Source organism: Ranitomeya variabilis, chromosome 3 (genome assembly GCF_051348905.1).
Source record: "Ranitomeya variabilis isolate aRanVar5 chromosome 3, aRanVar5.hap1, whole genome shotgun sequence".
NCBI lineage: Eukaryota > Metazoa > Chordata > Amphibia > Anura > Dendrobatidae > Ranitomeya > Ranitomeya variabilis.
In genome coordinates, this window is record NC_135234.1 from 633,534,863 (window position 1) to 633,553,076 (window position 18,214).

At 43.9% G+C, this 18,214-nt stretch overlaps 1 protein-coding gene across 1 annotated transcript in view; it reads left to right on the forward strand.

The window, feature by feature from the left end:
- CS (citrate synthase) overlaps positions 1-18,214 on the forward strand; it is a 54,434-nt gene that overhangs the window by 11,524 nt on the left and 24,696 nt on the right. Inside the window, exons 2-6 of the mRNA XM_077297519.1 lie at positions 8,046-8,093; positions 8,231-8,338; positions 12,419-12,484; positions 12,560-12,691; positions 12,831-13,019. Coding sequence (XP_077153634.1) covers positions 8,046-8,093; positions 8,231-8,338; positions 12,419-12,484; positions 12,560-12,691; positions 12,831-13,019 — 543 coding nt within the window. The remainder of the gene's footprint in view (positions 1-8,045; positions 8,094-8,230; positions 8,339-12,418; positions 12,485-12,559; positions 12,692-12,830; positions 13,020-18,214) is intronic.

The following is an 18,214-nucleotide window of genomic DNA, read 5'->3' on the forward strand; positions in this document are numbered from 1 at the left end:
GCCCACGCTCATTCATTGGCTGAAAAAATGGCGCTAATCGCGTCATACGAAACGCGACTTTGGCGCCAAGATCGCGTACCGCATGGCCGACAAGCACAGGGGTCGGATCGGGTTTCATGAGACGCCGACTTAGCCAAAAGTCGGCGACTTTTGAAAATGATCGACCCGTTTCGCTCAACCCTAATCGTGATCACTTGGTTTCCCCAGAGCTGCAGCCAGGCGGCTGGGACATTTTTCTGCCTCCTGTGAGTGGGATCACAGTGGATACCACTCGCCGCTGCCCCCCTCTGCACGTTACATCCGGACCATAAGACGCAACCACACTTTCCTCCCAAATTTGGAGGAAAAAGTGTCTTATGGTCCGAAAAATACAGTAACTCCACCAATACCTTTACATGGCTTGTGCTTTCTTCCTGGGAAATCGGCATTTCATGTGTAAACAAGTCTGTAGATCTGAAACCTGTCGCTCCAGCTTTATTTCCTGCCCAGTGCCGCTGCCTCCTGCTTGCCTGACATCACACAGCATAGAGGCTGTCAGTCTCTCACTGGTAACTCCTCCTTTAATTTAAAATAACCTCTGGAGGCAAATTATTGGGGAGATCTATGTCCCGCCCATAGATTTTTCTCATTTTCACATTAAGAAAAACATGAATTTCTTTGGAATAAGACAGTACATTGCAGATATTGAGGTATCATTTTATCAAGCTTCCTATGACCCGCATGCCCACATAGTCAGTGTAGGAGGGCTGATCCTGCTGACAGATTCCCTTATAAAGAGGTTGTCTGAGACCAAACAATCGCTGACCTATTTTCTGCTTTAGCACTGCCAGAGCTGATTTCAGATGATTATTGCGGTTCTGGGCATTAGGTCATCGACATAAGATTGTGGGGTTTATCGGGTCCATTTTTTAGACCAGGACATTTCCTTTAACTGTGCAGCAGCATCATTTAAAGTCCGCGGAACTATAGATGATGAGCACATTGCCTCTCCATGTAAAATCCTCCACACTGCAGCAGTGTTTTTCCAGGAGGGATAGGCGGCTAAGGACTCTGGCCCAGATGACTTCTAAGCACAGCATACAGACATTTATTCTTTCCTATGGATAGATAATAAATGGCAGTTTTGGGAAACCCTTTTTGGATGTTTTCACATATTGCAGAAAATTCTCCTTCTGAAAATTGGTTACATTTGTTTGCATGGAGTTGTTTCAGATAAATAGGACAGTCTGAAAATGAATCATTCTGTTGGCAGTGATCGCTCCCATACACAAAAGCACTTGTTCAGTTGAGCTCTGCTATGTTATCTGTCTGGTGGCAGTTTGTCTGGCTGCTGGATTGAAGGTGCGCCTCCCGGGAGGAAACTAACTTTGTCTCCCAGGAGCTCCCGGCTTCAGTCATAAAGGCATGCTGGTGAGGCTACAGCCCAGCACTGGAATCCTACACTGGCACTGTGCATTGATGCAGAGCTGGCTGTCAGTCAGTGCTGTAAGTGGTACCTACCGTAGTTGCCTGTACACCTCTATGACTGAAAGCTGGTGCCTCCTGGGAGGAATGAAGTTCATTTTCTGATTGCCACATTTTCAGTTTAGCGGCTGGGCACCTAATGATAGTAACCTGCCGATTAACCCTACACCTGCAGCTAATAGCTTTATCAGATGTAATGAATGCAGTGACATAGAAAACGTTATAATGGCAATATACAACAGTGTGACCGTGCACAACTACTGAACGTCATAATGGAGTCTCATGGTTTGCACCAGTGTTATACACAAATGTTGTTTGTATATTTTTTGGTGCAAACAAGATTTGAGTATTTTTTTTTTGTATGCAGTAAGTGGGCTAGGGTCGTACCAGACGTGACTCTTTATGCCGCATATTCACCTGGTTACTCAAGATGCTGCAGCTTATTTGACTGATGTGCCCTTGGCCCTTAAGGTCGGGCTGCAGATCAATCAGTGTGTTGTTGGATAAGGGAGTCATGTGGCTCATTTGTTATGGAACACGAGGGCAATGTCGGCATCTCCGCAGTATTGAACACTTAGCTCCTGTGCACATATCCAGTATTCACTTCTGCAGGTTTCAGTAATGCAGCAGTCGTGTTGGTATGAGGACCTTGGCTGTATACATTACGTATGGTCAGAATATATACGGACATTTCCCGGGAGCACTTCTGGTCATATGATGCTAAGGAGCATGTGTGAATGTTGTAAGACCCCTCTCTCCTTGGTGTTGCATAATATAGAATAGCAGGTAATATAGGGTACAGAGAAGACTTTTCCACTACAAATTCCATGCTGGCTTTTGCCTCAAATCTGAACAATTCTAGTGACCCCTTCATCCCAGTAAGGCAGGTTGGGTTGTGTGGATGCTGGATTATTGGGATTGTACAGTAATTTCTATTAAACCAATGTAACCTCTTTGTGCTCGGATGACCAGGAGGCTGAGCGAGGTCGCTCTGAGCAGATTAACTGTGTGAAGTTGGATATTCTGAGTGTTAGTGGTGCGAGTGATTGGAAATGTTATAGTTGTCTGAACTAGTTAATAAGTGTATTGGATGGGTGTTGTCTTGTGCCGCCTTTGTTACAAACCTTTAGTTTCTAGGTCAGTGGGTGTGTGTGTGAATAACGTGTTGCATTTGTCACCACTTTGATTTGGGGAATGTTACCAGTATAAAGCCTCTGTGCTCCTGAGCTAGTCACTTCTAGTTACACAATTTTACATTTGGCTATTTTTTTACACTTTCTAAATGATTTCCTGTGTACATAGGTATAACGGGTGAGGATTGGTACCTTATACTATCCCTTATGCTAGTTCTGTAGTGCAGTGGTACACACCCAATCTAAGCTGGCAGAGATGGTCAGTGTCCCCTACAGCAGCCCTCTGTATGCCAGTGCTTAATTGGAGATAAAGTTTCGCAACAGCTTGAGAGCCCCGGGGTTGGGAACGGTGCCCTAAGGCTATGTGCACACGTTGCGGATTAGGCTTAGGAATTTCTGGTGCGGATTCTGCCTCTCCTGGCAGAAAAAGGCACCTGCGTTTTTTTGTGCGGTTCCGCAGCGTTTTTTTTGTGCGTTTTTGCTGCGGTTTTCTTGCGGATTTGCTGCGGTTTTTACCCCTGCAGTTTTCTATAATGGAGTGGGTACAAAAACGCTGCAGATTCACAAAAAAGTGACATGCTACTTCTTTTAAACCGCAGCGTTTCCGCAGCGGATTTTCCGCAAAGTGTGCACAGCATTTTTTTTTTCTCATTGATTTTCATTGTACTGTTAATCAATTGCGGATCTGCAGCGTTTCTGCACCTCAAAAAACGCTGCGGATCGGCAGCAAGGCCGCAACGTGTGCACATACCCTACCCTAAAGCTCCTCGTGTACATACAGATATCAATTCATGGTCACTTTTATACTTGGTGACATCCTTATTGGTTCATGTGTGTAGTAAAATGATTATCTGCTTCTCTTACTTTCTGATACTTTTTTTGCTCATTTTATAATCTGGAAGCTTCATTGTAAAGAGAGATTATACAGGGGGCCATGCACCTTGGATAGCTGGTAGCTGTTACACCTTCTCCTCCCATCCATCCAAACTTGTAGATGTAAATAACTGCTGCCAGACTCCTCAGGTACCAATTTATTTTCCTTGTAGAACCAGAGATCGGGCATAGTGAAATCCAACATGCCCAACCCCTTAGGAAAGAGTCCGTACCCTCCCATACAATGTAGATGTGGCCGACATTCTTGTGGGGCCACCTTATTGATGGTCGAGATGGGAAGATCTCGTGACATGGCGGCAGGATTCTGGAAGTGGTCAATCAGTTTCCGCTAATGTGCCCGAAGCTCCTGTTAAAGTGAATGAGCTACTCTTTCCTATATCGTTCTATGGAAGTTACAGAAATGGCAAAGTACATAGTCATGACTGTTGTCCCAAAGCCGCCCTTCTGTGGCTGATGTAGGGAGACGGAGGGAATAACTATGGTCCTGTTACGACATTAGTGCCCATCAGCTGCCATAGTATGAATACGGCATGTATATGTGTGTGTACAGGTGAGCATGTTTCCTATTCGTAGTATATGGACTGATGAGTAAATAGTGGCTGTCTAAGAACTGACATTACTTTGTCATTGTTGTGAAATATCTAAAGGTTGTGCTGATAAAGTACTTTGGAAGATGAAACTGTAAAGTGACAGGTTCGGTTTCAGACCTGCACGATGCTGCAGTCATTTAGTGGTCAGGGATCGGGTCAGTTGGATGGAGGAGGAATGCTATTTTTCTAGCACACTCAGCCCATACGTACAATAGAAGGAAAGGGCGGAAAACCCCTTTTTGGTGTGTTCAAAGAAAGCATTTTCCACCATGAATTGGCACCAGTGTGCAGTAAAATCTGTATTGCAGGCGGATTTGTCCTGGATATAGATGGCGTTTACTACATATTTCATCTTCGGTATTGCAAAAAATTTGAAATCTGCAGTGAATATTTACTGCATAAACTGATTTTCTGCAGAATGAAAATTTGCACTGAAATTTGCCTTCTGCAGCATGGTTTGTTTCCAATATGTAGGTGAGATTTGGTGAATTGCAAATTGGTAAATCCACTTGCCAATCCATTTGGAAAATGTGCAGTGTATCCTTCCTGTGTCATGTACTTTAAATGTTAGCTAACGTATAGGGAAACTACAATATCCTCTTCCTGGGACTCGAATGCTTGATAATGAGAAGTGCTGCCTTTCCTACCTCTTACTTACGGTGTATTTACATGTGCAGTAGTAGCCATTAAAGCATAAAGCCAACAGATGGACAGATACCTCTACTGTACTAGATGCCCCCACTAGGTGTGACAGGCACGTTTCTTCTTTTTACACATTAGTTCATCAGCTCCAACACTAACACGTAAATGTGTGGACGGTGCCCTCGTCCAAAATCCTTAATGTGCTCTGTATAAAGGTCAATTGTCATAGTATATGTATAAACCAATCTGTGGTATGCAAATGACTTTTTTTAAATTAATATTTCTTCATCTTATTCATCAGATTTATAATAACATTTTAAGCTGTAAATGTCCTAAGAAGAAAATAAGAAATCTCTAGATGATATAAAGGGATGCCCTATACTATTAAATATATTACCGTACTATTTATTGTAGAGATCATTCTCTGCTTCCAGAAGGGGAAGGAGACGGATTCTGGCCAGAGCCCAGGCCTAGTCACAAAGATTAGCAATAGCACAAACAAAATGATGCTAGAAGCCCAGCAAATTATTTTCTTTATGAAATTGCTCATCTATAAATATGAAGTTGTCCTTTACACCGCCATAATACTGCTGTGCATCAGGCCCAAAGTGGAGGAGGCTGTGTAATGCACTCTGTGCTGAGGTCATCTCTTAGCTACAGGCTGCACTGCGCTCATTTCTGACACCACATGTTATGTCTGCAGAGACGTTATACATCTCATACTAATCCTGGAATCACAGAAAGAGGCCATAGTCACTGATACAAGCGGTACATCCACCCACCCACCCCAGCAGTGACTATGGCCTATGTGTATATTATATATGTGTGTCCCAGTGTGCTATAATGCTGTCATGTTGGTATGGTGCATACAAAGAGTCTGGATATGTGGCAGCTCTGGATATGTGGCAGCTCTGGGTGTGTGATCAGATAAAGCTGCCGTACTCCTGCTCCCATGCTGGCTATTGCGGATAAAACCAGATTGGCTTTTACTAAGCCAGTTTTTGTTTTTTTTTCTCTAGGAAAAGCATGTGGTATTTCAGGTACTCAGTATCCAGTCCTTGCTAGGCGTTCTGTGCCGAGTGTTAGGCTTCATCAGTCTCATTTAGGCCTATTGTAAAGGAGTCCTCACTCTAAAGGGTTCTGTAAATGTGTAAACTATGTATGGACTGAAACAGATCTCTGATTTCCAGGAGATGCGGTGAGATGTAGGCTGAAACAACTTATCTGCTTTCTTACATAATGGTATGTTGGTTTGAGGAAAAAGACCCAATTACTGCAATATTCTGTTTGTCAGGGTATGCCCGTCTGCTGTTTTTCTTTGCTGTTGATGTCACTTTGACAGCACTGCAGACAGTCAGAGAGCTCAGTGGGTTGTGCTGTCTACAGGGGCAGTGTGGCTGAATCCATTAACTTCAGAGACCTAAGCAATGGAGGAGGGTAAGAAATACTTGTGGTGGGTTTTGTGGGTTTTTTTTTTTATAGGTAAAACTGCCTATGTGAACGTTTTCTAAAAAGAGACAGCACACTAGTATCACAGTGCTGTCCTATAGAAGATTTTCACCAAAGGGCTTTTACCACGGTTAGAAATTATGGCATCTTACTTGGCTACGTAATACCTTCCTAAGGGCTCTTTTTTATATGCATTTTTGGCCTGTGTCTGTTTTTGCCATCAATGCGAGATCAATTTTTCTAGTGTGCAAAACAAAAAAATCAATCTTCTGTCTATTGGGCCTCCTTCAGACATTTATGAATCACGTACGTGCATGGAAATCACGAATGAAACTGATAGTAAAAACTGACACACTGAGGAAAAACACACACTTGGACCATTTTTTGCATATGGGTTAAATCACTGTCATGTGAATGAGATGTATATTATATACAAAAACAAATCTGCACTATATCGTGCTAAAGCATGTCAATGTGAAATATGAATAGCAATACTGCTTCTGAATACCTGGAAAAAATAAGATGCTTTGCACATAATGTGGCTAATTCATGCATGCCCATCAACCAACGTCAAGGTGGTCTCAAAACTGATGGATCCCTACATAGGTAGGATCCTGCTGTAATTAAAACCATCACATGTTGAAGGGCAGAGTGCTCAGACAGAGAGCGAACATAGATTTTACATTGACATTCTGTAGCACGATAGAGTGCAACTTTTTTTTGTATATTTTATATGGAGGTGGCTACTTCTAGTATGCACCTATTCACACACTAGCTTGGATGTGCCAGTCAGTCTTTGTATGTTCGCTCTCTGACCAAGCACGATGCCCTTCGACATGTGGTGGTATTAATTACAGCAGAATCCTACCTACCCATAAATGCAGGCATTGCTGAGAGGTGTCCACATTCACCCAGGAATTCATACATCAGTCTAAGAGAGGTATTCACATTTATACGTAGTGACCCATCAGTTTTGAGACTACCTTGACATTGGTTGATGGGCAGGTATGAATTGGTCAAATTATTTGCAAAGCATCTAATTTTTTCCTAATATTCAGAAGCAGTATTTCTATTCATTTCTTAAATTTCACGTTGACATGCTTTAGCACCATAGAGTGCAACTTTTTTATATTTTATATAGAGGTGGCTGCTAGTATTCACCTATTCACGCTAGCTTGGAAGTGCCATCAGTCTTCTGTTATGTCATGTGAATGAAGCCATAATCCATTTTTTTTTCACAAGTTCCTTGATCTCAGTAGTTTGATCCTTGACTATTGTATACTCAGTCCATAAAGAAACATGGATATATGAACAGCCCCATAGATCATAGTCTGAATATATGCTCTCCTGACGTTCAGTTACTGTTGGTGTACTCTACATACTCTGGGTCATGGGACACATACGCTGACAGTAGATTGGCGTACTTACGCTAAAAGTCCGTTTTAGTTGCATACCTGGATGTTCCGCACCCTCCCCTAGCCTCCAGTTCCAGCATTTGTATGTAGCAAGTTTAACAAGTTGTCTTCTGGTTTCATATGTGGTGCTGGGTGAAACCTACAGGTGTCTTCCATGGTTACCTGTGTTGCCTTCAGCTCAGGTTTCCTTCTATGAACCCCAAAGCAGATGGGAGGTGGCTTTTTAGGTCCATATTGTGTGAATGAAATTAGAGACTTGGAAGTGCTGCAGTTGAGCTGCAGGTATTGCTAATTCCTCAGAGAATGGTTACGTATTTGTGTATGGAGGCTACTCCATCCCTTGGGTTTCCTAGACTGCTTTTTATAATCACATTGGCAGGCAACAGCATGTTATTTTCATTCTCCGCAGTCCAAACAGCTGAATAATGGGCACAATCTCTTCTTTCTTCTCCAAACAGAAATCCCCTTGTGTTTTGGTTGCCACTCGCCATGCCAGCTCTTCCACGGTAAGCTCTGGGTCTTTTGTTTCTTTGTTGGGTTGATCTTGGGCACATTATTTAGTGTGATTGGTAACTCCCATTTGGTAAATGGCCAGGATTTCCTGCTTGGTTTCTTTTAACTTTTGTTTCTTGTTTCCATAAAGAATCTTAAAGATGTCCTGTCAGACCTCATTCCAAAAGAGCAAGCAAGAATTAAGAACTTTAGGCAACAACATGGGAAGACCGTCATTGGCCAAATCACCGTTGACATGGTAAGCCGGAAAAGTATCTGCACAGATTTTAATTTGGGCTAATGGGGACAGATCCATTGGGGACAGATTTATGCAATTCGTTTTTTTTTTCTTTTTTTTTTTTGTGATAACCCACTTAGTGCAAAACTTTACAGTGTGCCTGTCATCAGGTTTTCCCTTTTTAATCTATAACCTGTCACTACATTATTTGCATCTTAATGCCCATCTTTTTGTCCTCTTTATATCGTAACAGTAGCACAGAATACCTTTTCAAAGGGGCAAATATTAAGATGCAGATAAGGTGTTTTCAGCAGTTTATAAAGGGGGATACCTTTAACATGGGACATGCATTTGCCATATACTTTGTGGTTATTTTATAGTACAGAGTGGGCCTTGTTCACATCACATTTACAGCCCACATTGGAGGCTTCTGTTGGAAGTATTTCTTGACATATTCTTGAGACAGAAGACTGGGACATATTCACAGTGAAACATAAGAAAACTTGGCACTAAAAATATGCAATCCAACAGTAAAGGGTCATAACCTTTCTGTTCTACATTAGTCCTTTCTCAGTGTGCCTATTATTATTGAAACTATATAAGATTGTTTTTTTTTTTTTGTTTGTTTTTTTTTTTTTAATCCCCTGGGCCAGAGGCGGCAGTGGAGCCTGGTCTCAGGAAGCAGAAGTAGGGTCACATTTGTGTAATTTTACAGCAGGAGGAAGGTGGGGTCTCCCAGCGATGTACGGCAGGAGCTGCGCACATTGATCTCCCAGCAGTCTTCAGTAAAATGGTGAAGGCGGCGCATGCACAGATTGAGATCTCATTATTGAGCGGAGATCTAAATCTGTGCATGTGCAGACAACTGGTGTGTGCATTGAGTACTAGTCTCCTGCCTCTCGCCAACAGGACACCCCCTTCTAGCCCAGGGCTCGCAGCATTGCCCCACTCCTGCCGCTGCCAGCTTCCTACTGTGGCTACCCTACTCCTGCCTCATGTGACCCCCGCTTCACCACCGCCCTCCCGGTAAGCTACATTTTGATTATAAGACACCCCCTCCATTTTCCTCCAAAATTTATGGGGGGGGAAAGTGGGTCTTGTAATCTGAAAAATATGGTATGTTTTGCCCTATTAGACTGTTCTTAGTTTATACTGTCAGTTTTCAGGGTGACAGGGAAAAGGGAACCTGTCACCATGAAAAGGCACCATGTTATAGGGCGGGGGAGCCAAGCAGATTGATATATACCGTATTTTTCCGACCATAAGATGCACTTTTTTTCTTCCAAATTTGGAAGGAAAGTGTGGGTGCGTCTTATGGTTGCAATGTAGCATGTGGGGAGGGGACAGCAGTGAGTGGGATCGCACTGTGATCCCACTTTCAGGAGGCAGAAAAATGTCCCTGCTGCTGGAATCCAGCACTGGGGAAACCATGTGATCCCCATGATTAAAGTGCAGTGAATATTCCTTAGCCGCTTCCCCGCCCACCTATCAGCTGAGCAGTGAATAGTCCTTCACTGAAACACGCATGGTTTCCCCCGCACTGGATTCCTGCAGCAGCTGGGGAGATCTGTACCCAGTCAGTTAAAGAGGGGGCAGCAGCAGGGGGCCAGAGGGGACAAGATCGCTGCACACCTGGCTGGGCTGAATGCTGAGGCATAAGGACTTGTGTGATGTCATGAAGAGGGCACAGAGCCCTCCCTCTTCTGATGTCATCACAGGTCCTTCAGACTCCCCACTGGAATCTGCTGGCTTCCTCTTATGACCTGTGCTGTGGAGAGGCAGGGAGAGCTCTGTGTGTGCAGTCATGGGATGCTCCATGTGGCTGGCTGGCACAATTAAAAGGTTAGTCTTTACAACACACAATAAAGCACTCTGCCACTCCTGTGGTGAACTATTACTCCCAGCATGCCATAGGATCTGCAGGACATGCTGGGAGTTATAGTTCTCCCAATGGGAACTTAAAGCAGCACTCCAGTGTTATTTTTCAGTGCTGGAGTGGTGCTTTAAATATAAGCCCTGTGCCCCCATTCTTATACTCACCCTTCAGCGTCTACATATAGTACTTCAGACACCACACTGGTCCCGCAGCGCTATAGTCTACCCGCTGCTTCCGACATAATAACATACTATTATATATAATAACACCACAATAGTATGTTATTAAATTTTACCACATTTTATTTTTTTGCGTCAAATATTTTTTTCCCTATTTTCCACCTCTAAAACCTGGGTGCGTCTTATAGTCCGAAAAATATGGTAGTTTTGTGAGTAAATATTTAATATAACGTTTTTAATACTTTTATCCTTTGCTCTTTCAGGGATTTTCAGTCACTGATGGGCCTGCTCACTGGACTGAAAATCCGTGAAACTGCAAAGGATAAAATGATGGAAATACAAGTTATAAACAGTATCTTTTTTCACAAAACTATATCAATCTACTCTCCCCCTCCCCCCTTCCTTGCTCTATAACAGGGTGTCTACAGATTAAACTGCATTTTCATGGTGACAGGTTCCCTTTAAATCTTTTCCTCCTCAGCAATTTTTTTTATTTATTTTTTTTATAGCCATAACATTTTTTTTTTTTCTTTAAACACTGATCTAGACATGAGGACTTGATTTTTGCAGACTCCTAAAATAGTTAACAAATTGGGTGCAGTAGTACAGTGCAGGATGTGCTGTAAATGTTTCCATAAGAATATGGGAAAGTTATGAAATGTCCTGTAAATGTCTGTTTTGTTCCTGATCTGAGGATCTCTGCTTTTAGTTGAAAGGAATCTGTGCTGCACTTTGTCCATGCTCAGTAGTGACCAGTGCTGTGGGGGTCGGAGTCAGGGAAATTGAGGAGTCAGAGGTTTGGCTTACCGACTCCACAGCCCTGCTACATACAGCTGTATATAGTGAAAATTACAGTCTCCTGTGATGCCCAAACACAGGCTGGATGTCAAAGAAAAAAAATCACATTACCGATACAAGGGGCATTCAGCCAGCCCCATTTGTCATGGCAACCTATCGGCGATCACGGTGCAGGGGGAGCTGATGGGCCACTGTCGGTGATTGACAGAGCATTTTAATAGGTTGACAGCAGCAATCATTGGGAGCGCCGGTCGCTGCTGTTAAAGGCAGATGCTAGCTACTTACTACAACCCCTGTCACAAATTATGGAATCACCGGCCTTGGAGGATGTTCATTCAGTTGTTTAATTTTGTAGAAAAAAAGCCGATCACAGACATGGCACAAAACTAAAGTCATTTCAAATGGCAACTTTCTGGCTTTAAGAAACACTAAAAGAAATCAAGAACAAAAAAATGTGGTAGTCAGTAATGGTTACTTTTTTTAACCAAGCATAGGGGAAAAATTATGGAATCACTCAATTCTGAGGAAAAAAATTATGGAATCATGAAAACCAAATAAAAACCACTCCAACACATCACTAGTATTTTGTTGCACCACCTCTGGCTTTTATAACCGCTTGCAGTCTGAGGCATGGACTTAATGAGTGTCAAACAGTACTCTTCATTAGTGATGAGTGAGTATACTTGGTACTCGAGATTTCCCGAGCATGCTCGGGGGTCCTCCAAGTATTTTTTAGTGCTCGGAGATTTAGTTTTCATCGCCGCAGCTGAATGATTTACATCTGTTATCCATCATAAGTACATGTGGGGGTTGCCTGGTTGCTAGGGAATCCCCACATGTAATCAAGCTGGCTAACAGATGTAAATCATTCAGCTGCGGCGATGAAAACTAAATCTCCGAGCACTACAAAATACTCAGAGGACCCCCGAGCATGCTCGAGAAATCTTGAGTAACGAGTATATTCGCTCATCAATAGAAATGACTGTTGTTTTGTGCCATGTCTGTGATCTGCTTTTTTTCTACAAAATTAAACAACTGAATGAACATCCTCCAAGGCCAGTGATTCCATAATTTTTGCCAGTGGCTGTATAACCAGCATCAGGCCTGTGTGCGGCTGACATTTTTTCTGTTCAGTGTTCAAATTCCATGGGCGTTAAGAAGTTAAATTAAATCGTAAAAAAATTCTTCAAATAAGCTTATTCAATGAAGACCTCTGTACACCTGTTTGTCTTTGTGTCTCTTCTCTAGGTATATGGAGGCATGAGAGGCATGAAAGGATTAGTGTACGAAACATCTGTGCTTGATGCTGATGAGGTAAGATCTACAGACAAAGTGAGTTACACCATTGTGCTTCATTTCTAGAACTCAGAATGCCATATTTGTTTCTAGGGCATCCGCTTCCGTGGTTACAGTATCCCTGAATGCCAGAAGCTGCTGCCCAAGGCACCAGGAGGCGCGGAGCCCCTACCTGAGGGACTTTTCTGGCTCCTGGTCACCGGGGAGGTGCCCTCACAAGAACAGGTGAGCTTCTTGTAGAAACCTTCCTGTAATCTGTTGATCGTGCCATTAATGAGAGCTTCGCCTATATGACAATACTAGTGCTCCAGCCTGCACATGCTTTACTGCCATTTCTCACTGTTGGGTATTTTCTGATTTACAGGTTAATTGGCTCTCTAAAGAGTGGGCAAAGAGAGCTGCTCTCCCCTCACACGTCGTAACCATGTTGGACAACTTTCCCACCAATCTGCACCCCATGTCCCAGTTCAGCGCTGCAATCACCACCCTAAACAGTGAGAGCAACTTTGCTCGGGCTTATGCTGAAGGTGTTAACAAGGCCAAGTACTGGGAGGTAAGAATCTGGCCAGACATGGCTGAATGCCGTGCACACAGACCATAGTGCTCCCGACACTCACTCTTATGCTGTGCACATACTGCATTTTACACTTTAATTTCAAGGAAATTGTCAGTCATTCATGGAGTATAAGTATTTTTAAAACGATGATATTTTGTAGCGTTATTGGACTATTAAATTCTAACTTTGGAGTCATTATAATTAAGTGTTTGAAAGCATGTTGTATCTCGAACATCCTTTAGGGGCAGCCTATTCCTAAATGAAGCGTGCATTCTTCACTCTATTTCTGCTAAACTTTCCCACATATAAACCATTAGCCAAGGGGGGGGGGTCTTACTACAGCCCTCATCTTTTAGCATAAAAAAGTTTAGATTAGCGGGGTATACTTGTGGCCAAAAACTTTAAGATTGTGCATACCAATGTTTGTGTCAGTTTGGTGCTTCAGTGTTCGTACAGCTTTAGTCAGCTGCTTCTATAGTTCTATAGTTATTGTAAGGCCATGTTCACACAGTGCGTTTTTTACTGCAGAACCGCAGCGGTTTTGCCGCTGCGGTTCCGCAGCTGTTTTCCATGCAGGGTACATTACAATGTACCCCTATGGAAAACAGGAACCGCTGTGCACACGGTCCTGAATTTCCCTTAAAAAGCCGCGATGAATCGGTGCGGGAAAAAAGAAGGAGCATGTCACTTCTTTCCCCGAAACTGCAGCGGTTCTGCACCCATAGACCTCCATTGTGAGGTCAAACCCGCAGTAAAACCCGCAGATCAAAAATATATCTGCGGGTTTTATTGCGGTTTGTGGTGCAGAACCGCTGCAGCCGGAAGTGCGGGGAAGCGGCCGGAAGTGCGTGGGCGGAAGTGCTTGGGCGGAGAGACATGGAGGCATACCGTCGCATGGGGATCGTGTCGGCCGTTTGATTGAATTGGTATGTGTGTGTGTGTGTGTGTGTGCGTGTGTGTGCGTGTGTGTGTGTGTGTGTGTGTGTCCCCATGCGACGCTAGTGCCACCATTGTGCTAAGTCGCCGTATGGGACTACTACTCCCATCCGGTATTAGGATGGGAGAGTTGTCCCTGTGTCCGGCGACTTAGCACAGTTGTAAAGTTACACAAAACACCTACACACAATACACATACATGACACACAGTACAGTACATACAACACATAACACAGAGTATATACTCACCAACAGCACACTTGTAGGCGAAGCCCTCGATCCTCCAGGAAAAAATCACAAAATAAAAAATCAAATTCATACTCCCTGTCCGCAGAATCCATAAAACGAGTGTCCCACGCCGATCGGCTGCTCTCCGGCGATACACTGCCAGGAGCGAAGCTCCTGGCAGTGTATCGCGTACTGTTCCGGAGTTCAATGACTCCGGCGTCTCGGTTAACGGCAGTACAGCTGCGTTGAACTTTCCCATGCAGCACTGCCGTTAAGCGAGAGTGCCGGGGTCAATGACCGCCGGTAAACTCGCTCGCGCATGCGCAGTGACACACCGACAGGAACTATGGCTCCTGTCAGTGTGTTGCTGCAGCCGTGGAGAGCAGACATGTCTCTGGATGTGTCTGTTCTCCATGGAAAATCTTCGTGGGATACGTGGCACTTAAATACGTGGCAATTAAATACGTGACACGTGGCACTTATACGTGATACGTGTCACTTAAATACGTGATACGTGTCACTTAAATATGTGGCACGTGGCACTGAAATACGTGATACGTGGCACTGAAATACGTGGCACTTAAATACATGGCACTTAAATACGTGGCACGTGGCACTTAAATACGTGGCACGTGGCACTGAAATACGTGATATGTGGCACTGAAATACGTGATACTGAAATACGTGGCACTTAAATACGTGGCACGTGGCACTTAAATACGTGGCACGTGGCACTGAAATACGTGATACGTGGCACTGAAATACGTGGCACTTAAATACATGGCACTTAAATACGTGGCACGTGGCACTTAAATACGTGGCACGTGGCACTGAAATACGTGGCACTTAAATACGTGGCACTTAAATACGTGGCACGTGGCACTTAAATACGTGATACGTGGCACTGAAATACGTGGCACTTAAATACATGGCACTTAAATACATGGCACTTAAATACGTGGCACGTGGCACTTAAATACGTGATACGTGGCACTGAAATACGTGATACGTGGCACTTAAATACGTGGCACTTAGGCTATGTTCACATTTGCGTTGTGCGCCGTGGCACTGAAATACGTGGCACTTAAATACATGGCACTTAAATACGTGGCACGTGGCACTTAAATACGTGGCACGTGGCACTTAAATACGTGGCACGTGGCACTTAAATACGTGGCACTTAAATACGTGGCACGTGGCACTTAAATACGTGATACGTGGCACTGAAATACGTGATACGTGGCACTTAAATACGTGGCACTTAGGCTATGTTCACATTTGCGTTGTGCGCCGCAGCGTCGGCGCCGCAACACACAACGCAAACAAAAACGCAGCAAAACGCATGCACAACGCTGCGTTTTGCGCCGCATGCGTCCTTTTTTTGATTGATTTTGGACGCAGCAAAAATGCAACTTGCTGCGTCCTCTGCGCCCGGATGCGTGCGCTGCAGTGACGCATGCGGCGCAAAACGCAAGTGCGACGCATGTCCATGCGCCCCCATGTTAAATATAGGGGCGCATGACGCATAGCTGGATAGAGCTGGATCCGCGGGCTGTGATCTGGCCTACGCTCCGCACTCTGCGGAGCGCTGTCATTCAAAACACGTCCACTCATTTTGGTGTTTAGTCCCAAAATGGAGGATGGAAGAAGAAAAGGGTTGGACAAGGAAATGACATCATTTCTTTTTTTTTTTCCCCCCACTGCAGTTAAAGCTTTATTTGTGTCAAACACAGACAATCTGCAGAGAAAACTGCATAAAAAACCGCATCAAAAACGCGCCAAAAACGCACCAAAAACGCACCTGCGTTTTCTGCCAAGAGCTGTGGTTTTTGTCCTGAAAAAAAAAGGATTGAAATCAGGATCGTGTGAACATACCCTAAGGGTTTCAGACGTTTTTTGACTTCGATAGAGAAATAGATGAAGTTCAGGTAGAGACTGAATATTTACAGTGCTGACACTTATTCTTAAAGAATTCTGCAGCTCACCCTGACAGCTGGATATCGGTTTTTGGGCTAAGTCCTGATTGATGGCAACCCATTCTTGACAAATCAGTGCTTAGTTTATCACAATTTTTGTGTATTTTTGTCCATCTGGTTTTTGAGGATTAACCACAGGTTCTCAATTGGATTAGTTATCTAGCCAGTTAGTGATCGCTTTTCCCTTGTGATATGGTATCATCATGCTAGAAAAAGCATCGTTCGTCACCAAATTGTTCCTGGATCATAATTACAGGCTGCTCTTAGAGGATGTGTAGATCACTTTATTTATTCATGGCAGTGGTTTTAGGCAAAATTGTGAATGAGCACACAGTATCGGATGAAAAACACCCGCACATGAATAGTTGCTTTACCGGGATGCTTTACTGTTAGTATGACACAAGATTTACAGTAGAGCTCACCATTGTTTCTCCTGATATTCTTCCAGATGTCCCAAACAGCCTTAGGGGGGCTTCATCAGTCCGGTACTACCTGCAAAGTTACTTTATCCCAGGAAGCTCTCATCTGACTGGGACATCTAGAAGTTTGCAGAAGTCGTTAAGGGTCTACACTGTAAATATTGAGTCTTTGCATAAATCTTACGAATTTGTCAAAGTATAAAAACCTTATGAAATGCTTACAATTGTACTTCAGTAACCACAGAAACATCTGACTAAAGATCTACAAACACTGAAGCAGCAAACTTTGCAACAGAGAAATTTTTTGGTTTTCACAATTTTTAGCCAGGACTATAGTTTGCAGGGCACGTGTCCTGTAATTGGATTGCACACTTCAGTTTGGAAAAATCACTTGGTGAAACTGAAAATGGAATAATGTGTATGGGGGAGTTGGGCAAGATAGTTGCTGGCCAAACAATCGACTGAACAATTGTTTGGCTGACAGCTATATAATTTCAGAAACTCCTTATTACCCAGACAGTTCTTAAGTGCCCAATTCCTGCCATTACAGTTTTGTGCATGAATGACATGTAGCACATTCTCCAACATTTGTTTCTTTACCAGATATGATGGGTTGTGAATGCATCCTGGATATCACACACATTGTAATGTTTAGACTGAAACCTAGCAGGCCATTGGATTTAGGGAAGCTATTGTGGCTGAATTCTTTCATCCATCTTATGCCCACAGTTCTAGCCTGAGCACTGGGCTCAGAATCGGTGGCAATATGAAGTATGTTTGGGTAATTAGTAATGAGCGAACTTGCCCAGATATTATGTCAAAGTCCATTCCCCCCCCGCCACATGATTCGTGGCTGCAACATATGCGGGGATTGCCTGACCTATACCGTATTTTCCGGCGTATAAGAGGACTTTTTAACCCCTAAAAATTGTCCCAAAAGTCGAGGGTCGTCTTATATGCCGGGTACGGCATGTGCAGGGAGCGTTCCTGGATGGTGCCCAGGGTCTGGAGGAGAGGAGACTCTCCTTCAGGCCCTGGGATCCATATTTGTGTAAAAATAAAAAATATGGATATACTTACCTTCCGACGGCCCCCGGAGTTCTCCCAGCCGTCAGCGGTGCATGCGGCGGCTTCCGTTCCCAAGGATGCATTGCATCTTCTTTTACATGAAGATGGATCCCAGGGCCTGAAGGAGAGTCTCCTCTCACCCAGACCCTGGGAACCATCCGGAACCGCTGCCTTCACACGCCGTATAAGATGACCCGTGAAAAGTTGGGGGTCTTGTACGCCAAAAAATACGGTAGTCGATCCCCGCTTGTGTTGAGGCTAACAGCCACAAAACATGCAGCCAAACGGACTCGGTCATATTATCCGAGCACGCCCAAGATACTGGGATAGCACGCTATTTATCCGAGCATGCTCGCTCATCACTGGTAATGAGAACTGCTACCATGTCTGGAATTGCAGCTATAATTCTAGTGAGAAAGCACAGCCACCGTAATATTGCAACCCTTCTTAGAGATTTCAGCACCCCACACTGCAGACGATGCCTCTCAAAGGAAATGCACACATTGCAGATTCACATTTGGGAAACCTGAAGCATAATACAGCACAGGTCAGTAGATGCGGGAAA